We start from the raw sequence: 19,741 nt of genomic DNA, 5'->3' as shown, positions 1-19,741 counted from the left end.
AAATACAGATCATTTCATGGTTTTGTCTTCCAATATAAAAACATCAGATACAAAGGAGATATTTTATAGGGCTTTGAAAAACCAACCCCATTCCAAGCCCAGAACACTGCTGCATGAGCAAACCTAACTGGAAAGCAATGATTCATTTGAGAACAATTAAAACAGAAGAGTATACAACTTTTTACAGCCATTAGTTGCTTTTGGCAGCAGACAAAAGGAATTTTGCTGTGCACTAGACTCCTGCTGAGAATCTTGATAAAAAGACCATGCTCTTTTAAAACAGAGGAAATACAAAATATAGCGATAATTTTTGTGGTAATCAACACAAGAGCACAGAGGAAAACTGGAAATGTAATAAAATTGAGTCTACTAGTCCATGTACAATGCTTTTAAACAGTCTCCGCTAACCAACAACAAGTTAACCACATACACATAGAATCACAAAATCAAAGAAGATTAGGGTTGGAAGAGACCTCAGGAGGTCATCTAGTCCAACCCCCTGCTCAAAGCAGGACCAACACCAACTAAATCATCCCAGCCAGGGCTTTGTCAAGCTGGGCCTTAAAAACCTCTAAGGATGGAGGTTCCACCACCTCTCTAGGTAACACATTCCAGAGTTTCACTACCCTCCTAGTGAAATAGTTTTTCCTAATATCCAACTGTCATAAGTAGTTAGTTAAGGTCTACCTGTAAAGGGTTAACACAGACCTGGTGAAACACCTGACCAAAGGACCAATCAGAGAAGAGAATTTGAAAATCCCAGAGAGCGGGAACTTGGGTCTCTGTGTTCTTTGTTCTGTGTTCTTAGCCGTCTGGACCTACACCAGACCAGACGCTTAATCAAGTCTGCTCATCTCTCTGAACTAATTTCTTCTATTCAAGCTAGTGAGTATTAGAAGTACTGGGTAATTTCATAAGAATCCTGTGTCTGCAATTCTGTGTGTTTGTATTGATTATTCGTAATTTTGCCTGTATTGTTTGTACTGAGGAAAAGGGAGAAATTCCTCCAGGGATTAATAAGATTAGACCCTATGAATGTCCATCTTGGATTCATAGAGATTGTGTATTTTTTCTCTTCTTTTTTTTATTCTTTTAATAAACTCTTTTAAGTTCAGGACTTGGTTAAGTTCCTTACCTGTGGATTCAGGGGAAGGAAGCTAGGCGCCACTCTGTGGAGACAAGGGTTGTCTCCAAGCAGAGAAAGCAGGGAAAGTCTCTGGAAGGAGGAGAGGGAGGGGGGAAGTGGGCTGCTTCCCTGTGTGTAGAGATTCAAGGAGTTTGAATCAAGGTATCTCTCTCTCCGGAGCAGGCTGGAGAGAGGGAAGAGAAGGGAGGGGGAGGGTTCCTCCTCTGTGAGTGGATCTGTGTTCCCAGGGAGTGTCTTTGAAGGGAGACAGGGGGGGACAGAGGGGTGTCTCGATTCACCGAAATAATCGAGTGGTGGCAGCGAGAAGGAACCCCACCCTAAGGGTTAGGGTGGTGGCAGAATACATGCGGGTCCCCATCTTTGAACCCACAAGCTCAAAGTGGGGGTGAGATCCCATGACACCAACCTAGACCTCCCCACTGCAACTTGAGACCATTACTCCTTGTTCTGTCATCTGCCACCACTGAGAACAGCCTAGCTCCACCCTCTTTGGAACTCCCCTTCAGGTAGTTGAAGGCTGCTATCAAATCCCCCCTCACTCTTCTCTTCTGCAGACTAAATAACCCCAGTTCCCTCAGCTTCTCCTCATAAGTCATGTGCCCCAGCCCCCTAATAATTTTCACTGCTCTCTGCTGGACTCTTTCCAATTTGTCCACATCCTTTCTGTAGTGGGGAAAAATTGGATGCAGTACTCCAGATGTGGCCTCACCAGTGCCAAATAGAGGAGAATAATCACTTCTCTCGATCTGCTGTTGGACTAATACAGCCCAATATGCCGTTAGCCTTCTTGACAACAAGGGCACACTGTGGATTCATATCCAGCTTCTCGTCCACTGTAATCCCCAGGTCCTTTTCTGCAGAACTGCCGCTTAGCCAGTTGGCCCCCAGGCTGTAGCAGTGCCTGGCATTCTTCCATTCTAAGTACAAGATTCTGCACTTGTCCTTGTTGAATCTCATCAGATTTCTTTTGGCCCAATCCTCCAATTTGTCTAGGTCACTCTGGACCCTATCCCTACCCTCCGGCATATCTACCTCTCCCCCTAGCTTAGCATCATCCACAAACTTGCTGAGGGTGCAATCCATCCCATCATCCAGGTCATTAATGAAGATGTTGAACAAAACCGGCCCCAGGACCCACCCCAAGGCACTCCGCTTGATACTGGCTGCTAACTAGACATCCAGCCGTTGATCACTACCTGTTGAGCCCGACGATCTAGCCAGCTTTCTATCCACCTTATCCACCATTGATTCAATCCATACTTCTTTAACTTGCTAGCAAGAATACTGTGGGAAACCACACCAAAAGCTTTGCTAAAGTCAAGGTATATCATGTCCACCGCTTTTCCCATATCCACAGAGCCAGTTATCTCATCACAGAAGGCAATCAGGTTGGTCAGGCATGACTTGCCCTTGGTGAATCCATGTTGACTGTTCCTGATCGCCTTCCTCTCCTTCAAGTGCTTCAAAATGAATTCCTTGAGGACCTGCTCCATGATTTTTCTGGGGAATGAGGTGAGGCTGACCTGTCTGTAGTTCCCCGGATTCTGCTTCTTCCCTTTTTAAAAGACGAACATTATATTTGTCTTTTCCCAATCATCTGGGACCTCCCCTGATCGCCACAAGTTTTCAAAGATAATGGCCTATGTCTCTGCAATCACATCAGCCAACTCCCTCAGATCATGCAGATCTCCTTCTCTGGCCTATCTCAAAAGCATTAACAGATGCTAATCTCCATTATAAAGATATACAGTAATCAAAAGCATATCCCTTAGGATGGTCTTCACATGATTCTGCAAGAAAAGGGGACTAGTTGACCAGATTTTGAAAGTACAAATTAGCAACATAACTAAAAAGCATATCAACTCCAAAAAAAAAAAAAAAGTAAACGGTAGTAAGAATGTATTATTTCATGTATTTAATAGAGACTGTTTCATGTATTTAATAGAGACACCATTGTGTTAATTTCTGGGCACACTTTACATGTATCATTCATAATTTTTTTAATAATAAAGCATATAACCTTAAAAATCCCATAGGATCCAATCAGCTATTTAACCTCTTTAAAATGTCCATCCCTAGACATTGTATGTGCCTTTAGAAACCAAGAGCCAAATTTAGTGATGAATCTAATTTGCATGATAACTTGCCACAAATTTAGTATAAAGCGTCCTCTGGGATGCACAGGTGTAACGGACTAGCTCTGTCCGTGGAACCCAGCAAACAATTCTGTTGATGACTGCACAAGCAGGAATAACATCCAGCTCATGTTCTGAGCTGCACTGGCTATGCAGGGACTACAGCAGGGAGTGGCTATAAGGCAGTGTCATTTTTACAGTCGCTTTTCAGAGTACATGTGACACAGAGAGAGACACAGTTACTTGCTAATGTACTGGGAAATCTGCATATCTAATTAATGCCACCAAACAGTACACAAGAAGTATCTGAGTTACCGAAAGATAAAGTTCACTTAGAAGAAAACATGTAGCCTGAACAACAGACTCCTGCTTCTGGCGCGCCCTCTATTCTTCTTTGGATTAGGTTTAGATACTTTGCTTCCTGGAAATTAAAAGATAACTATATTCGTGCTAGTCTACTTGGCACTTAATGAGAATGAAATTAGTTAACAAAAGGTCAATGACATTGCTCAAACCTCTCGGAGGAACTAAGTACAGTGCACGTGCAATTCTTCTGACAGACTCATTTTTTACTATTAATCTGCCATTCCAAGCATATTTCACTATAATGCAATGTGTGGTCCCTTCTCCCCACTCAAAAAATAAAAGAAGTGAATATATAAGTAGCTAGCTAGAAGCGAAACAGGTCATAGGAAACAAGGCTGATTAAAAATTAACTGCGGTAAAATTAACTGAGTCCAGCCAGGATGCACAAACTCTGCAATTCTTCCAGCTAAACAATAACCTAAGGAAGGAACTAGCTTCATGGGAGGTAAGGTCACATGCCTTTCTCCAATATGCAGCACAGAGTGATCCAATCTACACTTGTGACTGGGCTTTGGAGCAGGGCAGTTGGCACTGGTATTGTATTTGGCTGCTTCCTCATCACTGGTTTCACTCTAGTCTGCTCAGGGATGATGAACGCATATTTGATTCTAACATGCCTCTCACCCATTCAGCCTGCCTAATCCACATGACCTGTATGGAGGACCACGAGATTTTACTCTTTCTTCTTTCCCAGATCTTCCCTCAAAAGATGGTTAGTTTCAGGCCTGGCAGACAGGAGACCTAGGTGCCATTTTTGTCACCAACACAGGCTTCTCTGTGCCTCAATTCCATGATCTGTGAAATGGGAATAACAAAGCTAATCTGCCACACAAGGGCATTTTTCATCCACATGTCTGAGGCAGTCTGTCCCTTTGTACTTACACTTTCCTTTCTGCTTCCGTTCATAGAAGTGCTCCCTGAATAAACTGTAAAGCTAAATTTTTTTGCCTTTGCATTTGGTTACTTATCTCCCGAGCCATCCAAAACATACTGTTATCACTTAATATCTGTTAAGCCTGGACAATGTTCTTGGCACTGTACACAACCTGAAAAGAAGACAGTCCTGGCCTGATGAGCTTCCTGCCCAGTAGACCAAACCTAAGAAGACAGGACACACTCCATGCCTGGCAGAGGATTTTTCTAAAAATAATGTTTGAGTGGTTCACTTCTCGTGGGCGTCCTGGAAAGAGCATAGCAGATGGTTGCAAATAAGAACGTTCTTTTTCTGCTTTCATTTAATGAGATGCTGGTTTTCCAAAGACAAACTACTAACAACAATACCGGTTAGGTCGTTGGCCTAGGACATGAGGGAGCTGGGTTCAAGTCCCTGCTCCACCACAGACTTCCTTGGGCAGATTATTTAGGTGTTCTGTGTCTTGGCTTCCCATCTGTAAAACTGGAATAAAAGCACTGCCCTGCCTCACGGGTGTTTGTGAGACTCCAGCCAGTGGGAAACGCAGCAGCCAAAGCAGGGACTGTTGTATTAAGGGAAGGGGATAAAATAGGGCCCAACTGGGCCACCCCTTCCCCCAATATCCTCTGGACCCCAAACTGTGCAGGGGAGACCCTCTGCCCCAAATCTGGGGACACTAGGATCCCGGTGGTGCCTTCCCTCCCACCCACCATGTGATCTTGGAGGAAAACTGCAGAGAGGAGCCAGCCAGAGCCCACAGCCGCTGGGGGCAGAAGCAACAAAAGCACCAGGCCATTTTTCACCTCTGGACATCCCAGTCAAAACTGTTCTCTGGCCTGTGCTGGTTGGCTGTTTGCTCCAACCTGCTGCCTTCCCCCCTTACAGTCTCTTCCTCTGAGCTTCACTTCACATCTGCCCCTCTTCTCCCCTGCCCAGCCCTGGCCCTGTTACCCCTTCCCTTTTCTAACTAGCCCCCCGCCCCCGCCAAAACAACCTAACAAACAGCCCCTTCTCCCCCAGCCCGACATTGGCTGCCATCACACTGCTCGCTTTGCTTGTGTGTTCTACCCCTTCCTGCACCCTGGCTCTCTCACGTCTATTGTGACTGTAAACTCTTCAGGGCTGGGACACCTACTACTGCGTTTGTACAGTGCCTAGCACTGGGGCTCTGAGGCGCTACTATAATACACAAAGTAATAATAAGTAAACTACATTAAAGATTGTGAGGGGCTCAGATGCCATGGTCATTGGAAACATAAGTACCCAAGATCGACAGGAAAACACAACAAACTCTAAAGCCCCCTAAAAGGGCTAGTCTCATCTCAGAGGGAAAAAAGCATGATCAAGTGAGAGAGGAATCTATTTCTATAGTATTATTAAGCATTTTGATTTCAGCTATAGGCATACGTGGTGGTTCTCAGAGGGATGCGGTCCCTGGATCAAGCACCCTACTGTCTAGCTATTGGAACATGAAGAACGCAAAGTGTTTCACACACAAGCAATGGAGCACCTTATCGTACAGCATTAGAGGAGAGAAACTGAGATAACGTGCCTGAGTCTCTAGGTAGCCACTCACACATGCGCAGAGTGAGTGCCGAACACTACCAGATCAAAATGGTCATGCAAGGCCCCTGATCCTGCAAACACTTGTGCACATTCAATTGGATCATCCAGTCTGATCTCCTAAGATCATTAAATTTCACCATGTTCGTAGTCCCATTGAAGTCAATGGGGCTGCATACAAAGGTACTGCTCTTCCTGCATACCATGAATTGTAGGACTGGGACCTAAATGATGAACAAAGCAGAGAATTATGGTGTATAAAAAACTCTTAAAATTGTGCTCTGTGTCTTCAACTTCTCAGGGGTTTTCTTGGACCTATGTGCAGGCAACCAAGGGGTTCTGTACGGAAACATGCAATCAGAGTAATCTTGCAGCCAGCCAGCCTAGAGTAAGGTAGGGAGAGTTGTGCCGCTCTATTTTTTTTAAGGAGCAGCCTGCTTTGTCTCTCTCTGTTTTGTGATTCTTGTGCGATATTGTGCCATAAATAAAGTAGTGTTACGTTGCAACCTTCCAGCAGAATATTTTATGCTTTTATCTAACTTCTCAATGTGTCTGCCATAAGCATAATGTGAAGAATCAGTGTTCTATTTTTCTATTTTGAATACAGGGATGGTGCTCAGGTATGACTGCAATGAGGGCCTTATAGTAGATGAAAACTAATTGAACATATCAGATATCAGCAGAGCAATATACATTACAGAAAATAAATGCAAACAACGAGGAGTCCGGTGGCACCTTAAAGACTAACAGATTTATTTGGGCATATTTGTGGGTATAAAACCCACTTCTTCAGATGCATGGAGTGAAAATTTTGATGAAATGACGAAATGACTAAAGAAGTGGGTTTTTTACCCACAAAAGCTTATGCCCAAATAAACCTGTTAGTCTTTAAGATGCCACTGGACTCCTCGTTGTTTTTGTGGATACAAACTAACACGGCTACCCCCGGATACTTGAGAAAATAAATGAAAACACCTAAACAATTTTGGCTAAGGGCAGACTGAAATACATCACAATTCAGTGCTACTGTCCAAAAAGGAAGATTGATTCTACAGATCAAACTGCTGACATGCAAGAGGCAAATTTCTACATTCACCATTTGACAATTTAAGATAGAAGGTTGAAATCCTGGCCCCAAGTAAGTCAATGGACGTTTTGACTTCAGCAGGACCAGGATTTCACACAGCGGAGGTAAGGAATCTGTGGAAAGACGTTACTTAAAAAATGATGGGCCAGATCCCTGACTACATCTGAGGACTACACAATGGAGCTCAGAAATGGGCTACAAAGGTGGCTTTAAGCGACTTTTGCGTCTCTGATTCTGGGCTGACTGTGCACCAGGCCTGGTCCAGTACAGTAGATTGCTGGCTGCCAATAGCTGCAAAGGGACCTATATAGCAGCTGAGGCTCAGCAGGGCATTAGTGGTGCCCCGGCCACACCTCCTATCCTGGCCATTGCATAGTGATGAACTACTTCATCCCTTTCCTAGGAATTAGGGGCCATTTTGGGCTAGTGATGCAGTGCAGAGCAGCTACAGCACAAGCAAGGCTCTGGGCCTTTACCCTTCCAAAATCAAACATGAAACTGACACATTATGAAGCTTGGGTCTCCAGAGCCTTCTCAGTCAGCCACACCCCTTATTATTATGATTATTCTTTTGTAATCACTGTGGTAACAGGATTAGATGCTCTGATATAAACTTTAAAACTGTTTGGCTCTTTTTGGAAAGCCAGAGTTTGTAACATGCCTCTGGGATATCGTCTTTGGAGACATTATGTTTTAATATGCACGTATTTGTCTAAATATTGTATAATCAATCATCAAACTGGACAAAATCAGCATGGTAACTCAGTGATTTTTAGAAGTTTGTTTACATGTAGATGGAAGACTTTTTGGCAATAGTCAGATTTATTTATAATTCAGGGAAATAATAGTGTGTGGGTACTAATGAAAAACAAGTAATACAATCCAAAGCAAGAGTGATTCTTATTATATTCAATTCACAGACTTATAGGACAAAACCCTACTGTCTGTACATGATAAGCTTTATCCTGAAATAGTCCATTTGTGGGAGAGGGAACAGGGCTGCCTTCACTAGTCATGTAAACATTTCTAAAGCTGTCATCACATACTTCAGATGGGAAAACTAGAATTTAATATCAGACCCAGAAAATGTAGTTTCAAAAGTTCACGATAAAAAGCCCCACATGTTTAAACATCCAGGATCCTGAGGGACTGAAAGTAGATATGCAGTAAAGAGCATTTAAAATACTGTTTATGAATAAGTAAAGACAATTTAAAACAAAAACAGATTCTCAATACTAATTAGTGCACAAGTATTTCTGATAGAGACCTGGATCCTGCGACTTCTTTGGCATGGGCAGACTCCTTGCACATCCCTGGAGCCCCATTCACCACTTTGGGGTTCTGTGGAGGGGAGAACCCATGGCAGGTTCGGGGCCTCTATCATAACTTTTTGATCCAATTAATAGTTTGCCACATAATTATCAGGTTTTTTTTTAAATCACCCTAATATAGTACATAAATAAATGAGCCTTTTCCCTGTTTCAGAAATGGAGGGGTTAGCGGCAGGGGCCGAGGGTGACAAACATCACACAGAGCGCTTGTGAAGCAGCATGGAGGTGGACTGGAGGCTCTAAATCCATCTCTAATTCCATTCTAAATTCTGATTAAGGAGAGGTAATGAGCAACACGGCTGTGTCTGATCACAATCAGTTGCACTTATTCGAGCCTAATCACTCTCACGGGCAGGCTCTGCTAAGCAGAAGGGCTTTAACCCAAGTGTTCTCATGTATCCTTTGCCAATCCCAATGGAATGCTTCACATTATGATATTCAACAGTACAGGCCCCTCTTGGGTTTCAAGACTCAATTGAAGACTTTATTCAGCCTTAATTTTCAGCAATTGTCGTATTTTAAGTATAACCCTGGGAATGACTCTTGCATTTTAGAGGGCTGCATGAGGATTGAGCCACAGAGCTCCTATTCATGTCAATGTGTGGTTAAAATCTGTGCAATTCTGAAGATTTACGGCCTTGATTTTTACATATTTGGAGCAACCACAGCTCCCACTGGTTCACCAGTGCTGACCTGTGAAAAATTAGGCTGACAGTGGCTAGTCTATTGTATGATGTAAATACATAGGTGTGGATAGATCAGAGCCATGCTTCTGGCAAGACCAGAGATGCTGAGGGATCCCATCCACCATCCAATCAGTGTGCAGGTCAAGACTAGACTCATTAAACACTGCCCGCGTGTGAAGAGCAGAATGAGCCACAGGTTCAGCCTCAGAGATAGAAGGCTGAGTTCATTCCTCAACCTGTTCTGCAATTGAGACCCCCAGTCCCAGCCCTCACAGCATGATGGACACCTGGCAATGCCTAGGCCACTGAGAATTAGAGAGGGGAAAAGTGTACCAGTTTACCGGCATTAAGCATTGCAAAGGGAGGCAAACTGCTGCCTATGGTCTGTCTTAAGCAGCAGTATCATAACTGGACTTCATCTATTATAACTGTCAGCACATCCTTTATGTCATTTTACGGGCTCATGCAAAGGTTAAGAGATCACGTTTGCCTGGGGAAGTTAAACTAAATCCTAGCCTGATTGCGTTTCCTTCTCATGCTGAGAAAACTCCACTGAGACCCACACCTACACTTTTCAAATGCACTGCAGGGAGCCCCAAGGATAAACGAAGAACTTGGACAAAGAGTGACACAGAGAACAAAAAAAGGAAAGAAAAATATTTGTACAGCATCAGGGCAATTTGCCTTCAGCTAAATGAAGTCTAATCTGGCACATTCTGTCCTGGCTAAGTGGATACGTTTATAAAAATGTCCCTATCTCTATTTTAAATTGCTCTTATCAGACATACAAACATGAATGGCTAAATTTTCAAAAGTCACGTGCCTAAGATGTGCATGGCTTGCTGTATCCTACACTTAGCAGTTTATCTTCAGGGCTCTGCATATCAGGCATAAGACATGAAATGTTCGGAATTACAGCATTAATGACCCTCTGTTCATCCCACTCATAGAATTATAGCTGGAAAAGACCTATCAGGGCCTAGCTACTAGCCCCCTGGCTGGCACAAAATCGCTCCCTACACTTTATTTTCTAACGTTTTGCCTGGTCTATTTAAAAAAGCCTCCCAAGACCCTGATGCACCCACCACTTCCTTTGGGAGACTGTTCCACCGCTTAACAAATCTCGCCCATAGAAAGATTTTCATGATAATCCATTTATCTTTTCCCTTTCACTTTCATCCTATTACTGCTTGATATACACCCAGGCACCAACCTAGATATTTCTCCCCACTCCTTGGTGCTTATCCCACTGTAACTCCTCCTTATATCGAGATGCACAAACATACACCAGGGCTAAATTAACAGCTCTGATTCTCCCTCCTGAAAGGCTCCTGCACCTCAACCCGTGGCATCTCTTTTCTATTTTCCGTTTCTCTATCAGCCCTCCTCCCAATTCTCCTCCTTCCCGTCTCTGCCTAAATTCTTTACTAACAAAACTGATGCCGTCTGACAAGTGCTCTGCTCCCTTCTGTGGCTTCCCTACCCCTCTTCTTCCTGTTCAAAGCCCTCCTGCTTTCATTCCAGTCACAGAGAAATCTCTCCTACTATACACCTCAGACTCCACTTGTCCTGCCTCCTTGACTGCATCCCCTTCCACCCTGATACATATCCACCTTCCTTTCTCAGCTGGGACCTTTCCCTTAGCCTGCAAATGCATTCTCTTGCATCCCCTATCCCTGATCAACCCTCGCTTGACCTCCTCAAGCTCCTCCTTGGAGCCTACCTAATCAGAAACTGCTTAGGGAATTCCACTGGCCTAATTTCAAAACAACTCTGACATCTGGGGTGAAATCCTGGCCTTCTTCAAGTCAATAGGAGTTTTGCCATTGACTTAGATGGGGCTGGGATTTCACCCCGTGTTAGGCAGTTAGTTGTGATCTCAAATGTCATGGGGTGCACATTCTGCTCCAGAGAGACTAGCGGGTGAGAGAGGAGGATGAAGAGAAGCAGAGAGGGGGACAGAGCTTTTTCCTAATGAAACAAATAGCTGCACTACATTATAAACTATGTGCCAGCCATCCCCTTAGGCCTGCTTGGCTTTGAGGGAGCATGTGGAAGGTTCCTGAACCTAAGACACAGCACAGACTTCCCTTAGCTAGAAAAACTCTTGAAGATATTGAGTTGCCTTGAAAACGACCCTATGAGTTTAAATTACAATGTGGGGGAGAAAGGATGCTGACTCTTCCTTTCCCTGTCTCCCTCCTGGTTAACCCAGCTTCCTGCTTTGGGTTACCCAGGGTGTGTCTACACAGCTCTTGGATGCACTGCGTTAGGTAATTCACGGTATGGGAGTAGGGCTGCCAGTTGTCTGGTTTTTGACTGGAACACCTGGTCAAAAACAGACCATGGCGGTTCCATTAAAAGTCCGGCCAGGGGTGCAGCAGGGGCCTGGGGCTAAGGCAGGCTTCCTACCTGCCTTGGCTCTGTGCAGCTCCTGAAAGCGTCTGCTAGATCCTTGCAACCCTGGGTGCAGGGAAGCTCCACGCATTTCCCCCGCCCAAGTGCCGGGTCCGCAGCTCCCATTGGCTGGTAACTGCAACCAATAGGAGCTGCGGGGGCGGTGCCTGTGGGTGCGAGGGCAGCTTGTGTAGCCTCCCTGGCTGCCCAGGCATCTAAGGGCCACATAGACCTCGCGGCCACTTCCTGGGAGCTGCAGTTAGTGCCGCCGGGAACCTGCACCCCCTCCTGCACCCCAAACCCCTCATCCCCAGCCCCAAGCCCCTGCCTGTACCCCCAAACCTCTCATCCTTGGCCCTACCCCAGAGCCCACACCCCCAGCCGGAGTCCTCACCCCCCCATGAGTCATCATTGCTATCTGGAAGCTGGCTACTCCAGAACGCTGCTGGTCTGTAGCCAACCAATTTGGCATGGGGAGATCAATTGTGGGGGCCATTCTTAAGCAGGTCTGCTATGCCATTGATAAGGTGCTGTCTAACTGGGCCATGAAGCTGAGGTAATACTCAGAAGATTATGGATAGCCTTGCATGCATGGGCTTCCTAAACTGTATAGGGCAGTGGTCCCCAACTTTGTTGTGGCCAATAGCGCATTCATGTTTTCAGAAGTGTGTGGCGGGCACCAACAATTTTTCAAGGCTTATTTTGTATTTATACATTAAACAATATGAAAAACATCATATTTAGTATTCTTCCCACTCTGGGTTGAAATAATACGTACGTTGTCTCTTATTTGAACCACTCATTTTGGAGCAAAATGTTAAAAAAAAATAATAAATTTCAAAGCACAAGAAAACAGCCGTATCAGTGCAGGAAGAATACTCACATACAGGGCTGGCTCCAGGCACCAGTGGAGCAAGCAGGTGCCTGTGTCAGCACATGCCACGGGGCAGCATTTGGTCCATTCTGCAGAGGCGGAGCGGGTTTTTTTTTTGGTGGCAGTTCTGGGCAGTGCAGGGAGAAGCCTTTGAGAAGCTGTGCAGCCTGCAACCCTGGAGTACTCTGTCCCCAGCAGATGGGGGGCCCTGGCATCTCTCCCCTGCTGGGCACTAGGCAGGCCCTGCGCCTGCCGGGGGCAGAGAGCACCGGCGCCCGTGGCCCTGGAGTTCTCTGTCCCCGGCAGGCACAGGGCCGGAAGAAGCCGCAGCCCCGCGCCTGCTGGGGACAGACTAGCACTGGCGGCCGCAGCCCTGGAGTTCTCTGTCCCTGGCAACTGCAGGGCCGCGGCTTCTTTCCCCTGCTGAGCACTAGGTGGGTGCACATAAATGCCCCGGCAGACACCATGGCACCCACGGGCACCGCGTTGGGGACCACTGGTACAGGGGCAACTGATGAATGATGTTGCCCCTATGCCAGTGGTGAAAACTATCATTTTCTCGCCCTCTCCCTGCCCTCCATCAGGGCGCAGAATTTCTCCATGGTGCTGCAAGGACGACTGGTGGACCACTACAGCAAGTTTACAGACATAAATTAATGCAGAGTGGTCTGGAAGGGTCCACAATGCTAGGATCTTCTGGAACTCAGTAGTATTTAAATTAATGGAGAAAGGATTGTTTGCCGCTAGTCTCACTGTAGATATTAATGGGGTGGAGGTTGGTCTGGTTATTTTGGGAGACCCAGCAGATCCCCGAATGTCCTGGCTAATGAAGCCATACTCAGGCCACTTGGATAGAAGGAAGGAACATATTAACTATTGCCTCCGTAGTTGCAGAATGGTTGTGGTGTGTGCATTTGGCTGTTTGAAAGGCAGATGGCGCTGTTTATGGAATTGCTTTGAAGCGGCAGAAAAATAATACACCTCTAATCTGATATAACACTGCCCTCGGGAGCCAAACAATCTTACTGCGTTATAGGTGAAACCGCGTTATATCGCACTTGCTTTGATCTGTTGGAGTGCGCAGCCCTGCCCCCCCCTGGAGTGCTGCTTTACCGCGTTATATCCGAATTCATGTTATATCAGGTTGTGTTATATTGGGGTAGAGGTGTATTCCAATCATTACAGTTGTGTGTTGTGTTTTGTGTAATATTTGTGAGAGCCCGGGTGGGAGGCTGAAGTGTGGAGACTTGCCTGGAGGTTGGAGCAACCAGCAAGGCGTCCCATAGAGAAAGACAAACAGATGAGGGAATGCTATAAGGGATGTCTATTGTTCATATTTTGAGTTTTATGGCTGAACATGTTAGCCCGTGGGGGTTGCATTGGGATACAGACATTGCGAACACTGGGGTATTGTGTGTGGGTGGTTTAAGTTTAGCATTCCCTGTGTGCTTTTGCAAAACCCATGCATTATTTCATTCTTTTTAAAGGATTTTCTGTGTTAATTGCAATGATGACTCATAATGGATGTACGGTGAATGGTTTTTAAAGTTTTAATGAAACCTCTGGAAAAATAATCTCTTTGTATTTGGAAATACATTTAACTAACCAGTCTGCAAAATAACCAACTATACATAATCCTTTTAATGAATGCAACAGTGCAAACAGAACTCAAATTGCAACAGTAAGAACATTCCAAATACAACATATTTTGGGGGGGAGAGGGCAGGAGGGGAGGCACAAAGTTATCAGGCAAGCATACACCTTGCTTCTGGCTCTCTTGTCTGCATGGGTTCTGGGGTTGGGTGCCATGGCTCAAAATTGGTTAGGGCATTGGAGGGCTGAGCTGGATAGTAATCCCCTCTACATCCCCTTTCAGCCCGACTCTCCGACCTAGGGTGACCAGATATCCCAATATTATCAGGATCGTCCTGATATTAGAGACTTTGTCTTATATAAGCAACTATTACCTCACTCCCGTCCCCATTTTTCACTCTTGCTATCTGGTCACCCTAATGTGACCCCGTGTAGCAAGGAGGTGTGGTCTCTGTCCCGGACAGAGAGGGAGAGAACCGTGACCGCCACCTATGGGCAGAACTGGGATACCCGTGGCCGCCCTGCCGGAAGCAGAGGGGCAGGACAGGAAGTGGAACTATAAAAGGCAGGCCCTCCAGCTCAGTTGGTGAAGAGCTGCTAGAGGAGCAGGACAACCTCCCATCACTGCTGGAGCTTGGAGCCGACAGAGGCAGCTACAGTGCCAGAGACCTGGAGGAACTACTGGAGCTGCCAGACACCAAGAGTGCTGAGGAGATGTTGGGGCTGCCACTTGCCGTTTACCCTAGTGAAATTAGGTACCCCTGGACTGGGAATATAGGAAGGAGCCCAGGGAAGCCAAATAGGGTTCGGGTGTGTGACTGACTACAAGCCGGCCAGAGTGCTGTGGCCGGATTTCCCCACTGACCCAGTGGTGGACCACTCTGCCCCTATTAGGGCCCTTGGCTGGGATGCAGTGGAGTGGGTGGGCCTGCGTCCCCCCTGCTACCTCACCGCCAGGGGTGGCAGCCTCCCGACCTTTAGGCCAGGAGGCCTGCATTGGTCTGGCGCCCGTCCGAGCTAGGCTATCCCATCAGAGAGATAATCTCCCCCTAGACTGACAGCAGGCCAGAGCCCCCTTAGCTGATTGCTGCCCCGCCCTGAGCTGCCTGACTGCAAGCTAGAGCCATTACTTGAGTACAGCCTCATCCTGATTGAAGGTTCTGGGCTATAGATTTGCCACCACCTAGCCTGACTGCGGGCTAGACCCATTAACTGTGTGCTGCCCCCGCGCTGGCTGAGTGTCAGGGCTACCAGACCCAATTGACACCCAGCCTGGACTGAAGGCTAGGGCCTATTGACTAATTCCCCCTGAACAGAGTCGCTCTAGGAGCATCACAGTGAGGGGGTGTGGTCTCCCACCCTGACAGATGGGGAGAGAACCATGACTGTCTTACACCCCGCCATGTAAAAACCCTGTTACAGAACCAAATTACCACCCTGTAATGACCAGGGTGGCCGCACAGTTTTGTAACAGGGCTATAACATGGTTTGTTTTTCCCAGGTAGGTAGATTTCTGAAGTGCTCATTACCATAGCTGTGATAGATTTGGAGCTGCCCTGTAATAATTTATGAATCCTGTTTGTTGGCCTGGTTCTTGGGTTATTTACTGTGTGACTATGCGGGTATGGGTTATCTCAATAGAGGGCTATCTGCGAAAACAGACAGGAAGGAAAATAATGGTTCAAGATAGCCACCTCTCAGCAAAGACTTTAAGAGTTATTGAGGGACAAGCTTTGATGATTTTGCCTTTTCTCCAGCTACCCTACAAAACTGGTTTTGACCAAGAGAGGCAGAAACCTGAGAACACAGAACAACAACAACAAATCCTGGGACGATTCCCTTTCCCAAGAGAGGCAGTAGTTGTTCAGGGGAACCAGTCTTGGACAGGACACCTCTGGGAATGTCTGAAGAAGTTAAGCCTGTCTAAGTTAATAGGCAGCAGGTTTAAAACAAACAAAAGGAAATAGTTCTTCACACAATGCACAGTCAACCTGTGGAACTCTTTGCCAGAGGATGTTGTGAAGGTGAAGACTAAAACAGAGTTAAAAAAAACCCTAGATAAATTCATGGAGGATAGGTCCATCAATGGCTATTAACCAGGATGGGCAGGGATGGTGTCCCTAGACTGTTTTCCAGAAGCTGGAAATGGATGACAGGGCATGGATCACTTGATGATTACCTGCTCTGTTCATTCCCTCTGGGAGACCTGGCATTGGCCACTGTCAGAAGACAGGATACTAGGCTAGATGGACCTTTGGTCTGACTCAGTATGGCCGTTCTTATGTTCTTATGTCGGTGCCACCACGGGATGGAAAGACTGTAGGTGTGATAGACATGCACGTATACTATTTGTGGTTTAAAATCTTTTCTCTCCAAAAGTCTTGGATCTACTGCTAAATGAACAATATTTGGGGTTAATATGTCTGCCTGGTCACTATCTTCATCACTGGCCACATATTTGTGCAGGGAAGGACCACAGGTGTCTAAACCCAGTCAGATCTGCTGGGTAAGCACAGTTGATACACGGGGTATCTGTAGCCCAGGTCCTGATCTAGAAGTGGGAGAACTGCAAACTTCCACCCCGGGATAGATTACACTTCAGGGGGAGCAGTCAGAAAGACCAGAAAAAGGACAGAAGAGCACCTAGTCCTGTAACCATCACAACAGTATCTAGGAGACTAAGCAAGACTAAAACTTGCCCGTGATAGTGGAAGATCTCATTCTTCTCAAAGATACCATTTCAGTTTGCTTGCACAGTTCAGCATAACAGTACTGCGAGTGGTAGAAAGCCAAATTCTTTTCGAGAGTTAAACCTTAATTCCCCTGCTCCTGTCAAATTTTGAGGGTCCCACTCCCAGTGATTTCAACCGAGAAGTATCGGCATGCTGCATTGAGCCAAACACTCCCTCAATCCAACCGCTTTGCTCCGCAAGTTCCTCCACAAGAAAAAGTAATTTTTACTACCACACAATTATAATCAGATCTGAATAAGAACAACAACAAAAAATGAATGTTTCTCATGTGAATCTCATCACTGTAAATAATAAAATAGGATTTTTTCTATTTGGAAGAATGACTATTTGTAAATATGACTTGGGAAAACAACCTTTAGCAAAGTAAAAACTGAAATTAGACTGCAGCTCACAGTATATCAGCAGAGAAACAGAATCCTCCATAAAATAAGAAATCAACTGCAATCAGGGCACTATGGTTTGCCCTTTTCTGCAGAAGCCACAGGCTGGAATCCATAACAGTTCCTTGCCTAAGTTCAACAACAGAGACTCTTTGCAATGGGACACCAGTGCATGAGAGCAGATGCTCTTACCACAGTGGCAAAATAATGTAGGTTTTTAAAAATGAGTTATAGGAAGGGAATTCCTCCAACAGCAACAACTGCACAAAGTCCTGCGTGAGGGAAGACATTGCTGCTTTCCCTGAGATAACAAGAGGATTGGGAACAGAACTGAGGACAAGCCAAAGACATGGTTTAATCTCAGTGTTTGTTGTGTAGGCTTTAAATCAAGCTACTCAAAGGGGGAGGCAGTGTGGTCTAGCGGTGTGACCATGGGACTGGAGGTCAGGAGCTCCCAGTTCTAACCTTAGTTGGTGAAAAGCCAACAATGTGCTGTGAATAGTGCAACAGTCCTTGTCTCAGAGTGCTCACAGATAGAGATATCCAGGGGGAGGGGCAACTTTAGGTTCTTTTCCCTAATCCCTTAGGACAGGGGTTCTCAAACTTTTGTACTGGTGACCCCTTTCACATAGCAAGCCATTGAGTGTGACCCCCCCTTGTAAATTAAAAATACTTTTTTATATATTTAACACTATTATAAATGTCGGAGGAAAAGCAGGGTTTGGGATGGAGGTTGACAGCTCACGACCCCCCACATAATAACCTCATGACCCCCTCAGGGATTCCGAGCCCCAGTTTGAGAACCCCTGGCTTAGGACCAGATTGAGGATCTGCCTACACTACAGCAGCACATCAGCTGTAGCATCATAGTGGAGATGCTTCCTACATTCCTACAGGAAAGCACTAAAACCCTCATAGCTAACAACTATAATTAGAGCATTAGTTAATCAAAATTATATATTTTTAAAACTATATTATTACAAGGAATCATGCAGAATATTTCTCCCTAAAAATGCACTTTGCTGTGCAATCCATTGCAGGGCATATGAAACGACACAGGTTCTCTGAGTCACTAACAGGTATTTAAAACCCAAATGTTCCTCAAAGGGCCGTGCTGTCAAAAGAACTTCAATGCAGAGGAGAGAAAGGAGGGCAGGGAGGGGAAGGGTGTGGCTTCAGAGTGACATTTGTGGCTAAGTTACCCAGACTGTACAGTACTGTTTCAGAACAAAACCACCCTCTGTTCACAGTTTATAGGAAGACAGCAGAGTTACTCCCGGCTACCCAGCTTGTCATTAAAAGCACAACAGCACAAGCTGTTTGATAGCCCATCTTTTGATCAAGAATCAAATTTTATTTTTGCTGGGCCACCCACAGAAATATGGGTGCTTGATACAAAGGAAAATTCACATCCAATTAAAGAAGGGAAAAAATAGTCAGTCTACTCACCGTGGCCTTCTGAAAGCAAGACCGTACTGCTGACAGGCCAGGCCGACCGTGGGAGTATAAACTATGGGCATGAATCTCTCGATGTCAGAGGTTAGCACTCTGTAGAAAAGCTTCTCGTTTCTGTCTTGCAGTGTCATAAGAATAATGTATCTAAAAACAAAAAAAGAAAAAACCAGATACACACATCAAAGAACCTGGGCGTGGACAATTCCACCAATGCCGTGCATGACTAAAGAAGCTAATGGAATCTAGATTCATAATGTCTCACTTGCTAAGAACACAGGACACTCCCACAAGGGCCAAGTATCAGTCTTTCAACGGGCAGCTCAAGCCTGAGGTTCCAGAGGTACTCAGCATCCATAGCCCCATTACCTTCAACAGGAGAGGTGCATACTCAGTACCTCTGAAAATCAGAAACTGCAGTATCCTAAGGATCTTCAGGATTTGCAGCATAAACATCACTAATGAGGAGGATCAGAAGAACTATGCTGAAGGCATGGTTATGAAGGCCAGTGCCAGAATTAATTTATATCTGATTTAAATTAATCAAGTGGTCTGCGTGCTATACATATTTTAAGGACTACACATATGCAAACTGCAATAGATTCATATTCCTAAAATTCTCCAACCTACCCCCAATAAAATTCCTGCCCATCCACCCACAGTCTTCAACACACATCAGCCTTCAAACCTTACATACCCTAATGAACCTATCCCCTTAGAAAGAGCCTGGGAGGATATTAGTGTTAAAAATGAAGGAGGATAGTTAAATTCCATACCAAAAAAAGAAGCACTAAAATAATAATAATTTTAAAAATGAGGTAATAAAAAATAGGTCACCTCTGTAACCTTAACTTTGCCCACCTGTGCATATGCATCATGACACAGTCTTAGATGATCACATATTTTTTGTGTAGGATGTAGGATTCACTGATGTGCTTGAGCTATGTCAAAACATCTCCCCTATATTCTCTTCTTTCCTGAAAATGATTCCTAGGCTGAGAATGAATTTGTCAAATTTTAGCCACAGAACGCAAATTTGTCAAATTTCAGCCTGATTGCCTTTT

General features: G+C 45.3%; 1 protein-coding gene across 2 annotated transcripts in view; it reads right to left on the bottom strand.

Annotated features, from left to right (window-relative positions):
* ME3 (malic enzyme 3) overlaps positions 1-19,741 on the bottom strand; it is a 202,734-nt gene that overhangs the window by 76,062 nt on the left and 106,931 nt on the right. For both annotated transcript variants that reach the window (XM_045020317.1, XM_045020323.1), the window contains exon 3: positions 18,675-18,824. In XM_045020317.1, coding sequence (XP_044876252.1) covers positions 18,675-18,824 — 150 coding nt within the window. The remainder of the gene's footprint in view (positions 1-18,674; positions 18,825-19,741) is intronic.

The sequence above is a fragment of the Mauremys mutica genome, chromosome 1 (genome assembly GCF_020497125.1).
Source record: "Mauremys mutica isolate MM-2020 ecotype Southern chromosome 1, ASM2049712v1, whole genome shotgun sequence".
NCBI classification, from domain to species: domain Eukaryota; kingdom Metazoa; phylum Chordata; order Testudines; family Geoemydidae; genus Mauremys; species Mauremys mutica.
The sequence above is the reverse complement of the archived record's forward strand: the minus strand, read 5'-3'. Positions and strand labels throughout refer to the sequence as shown.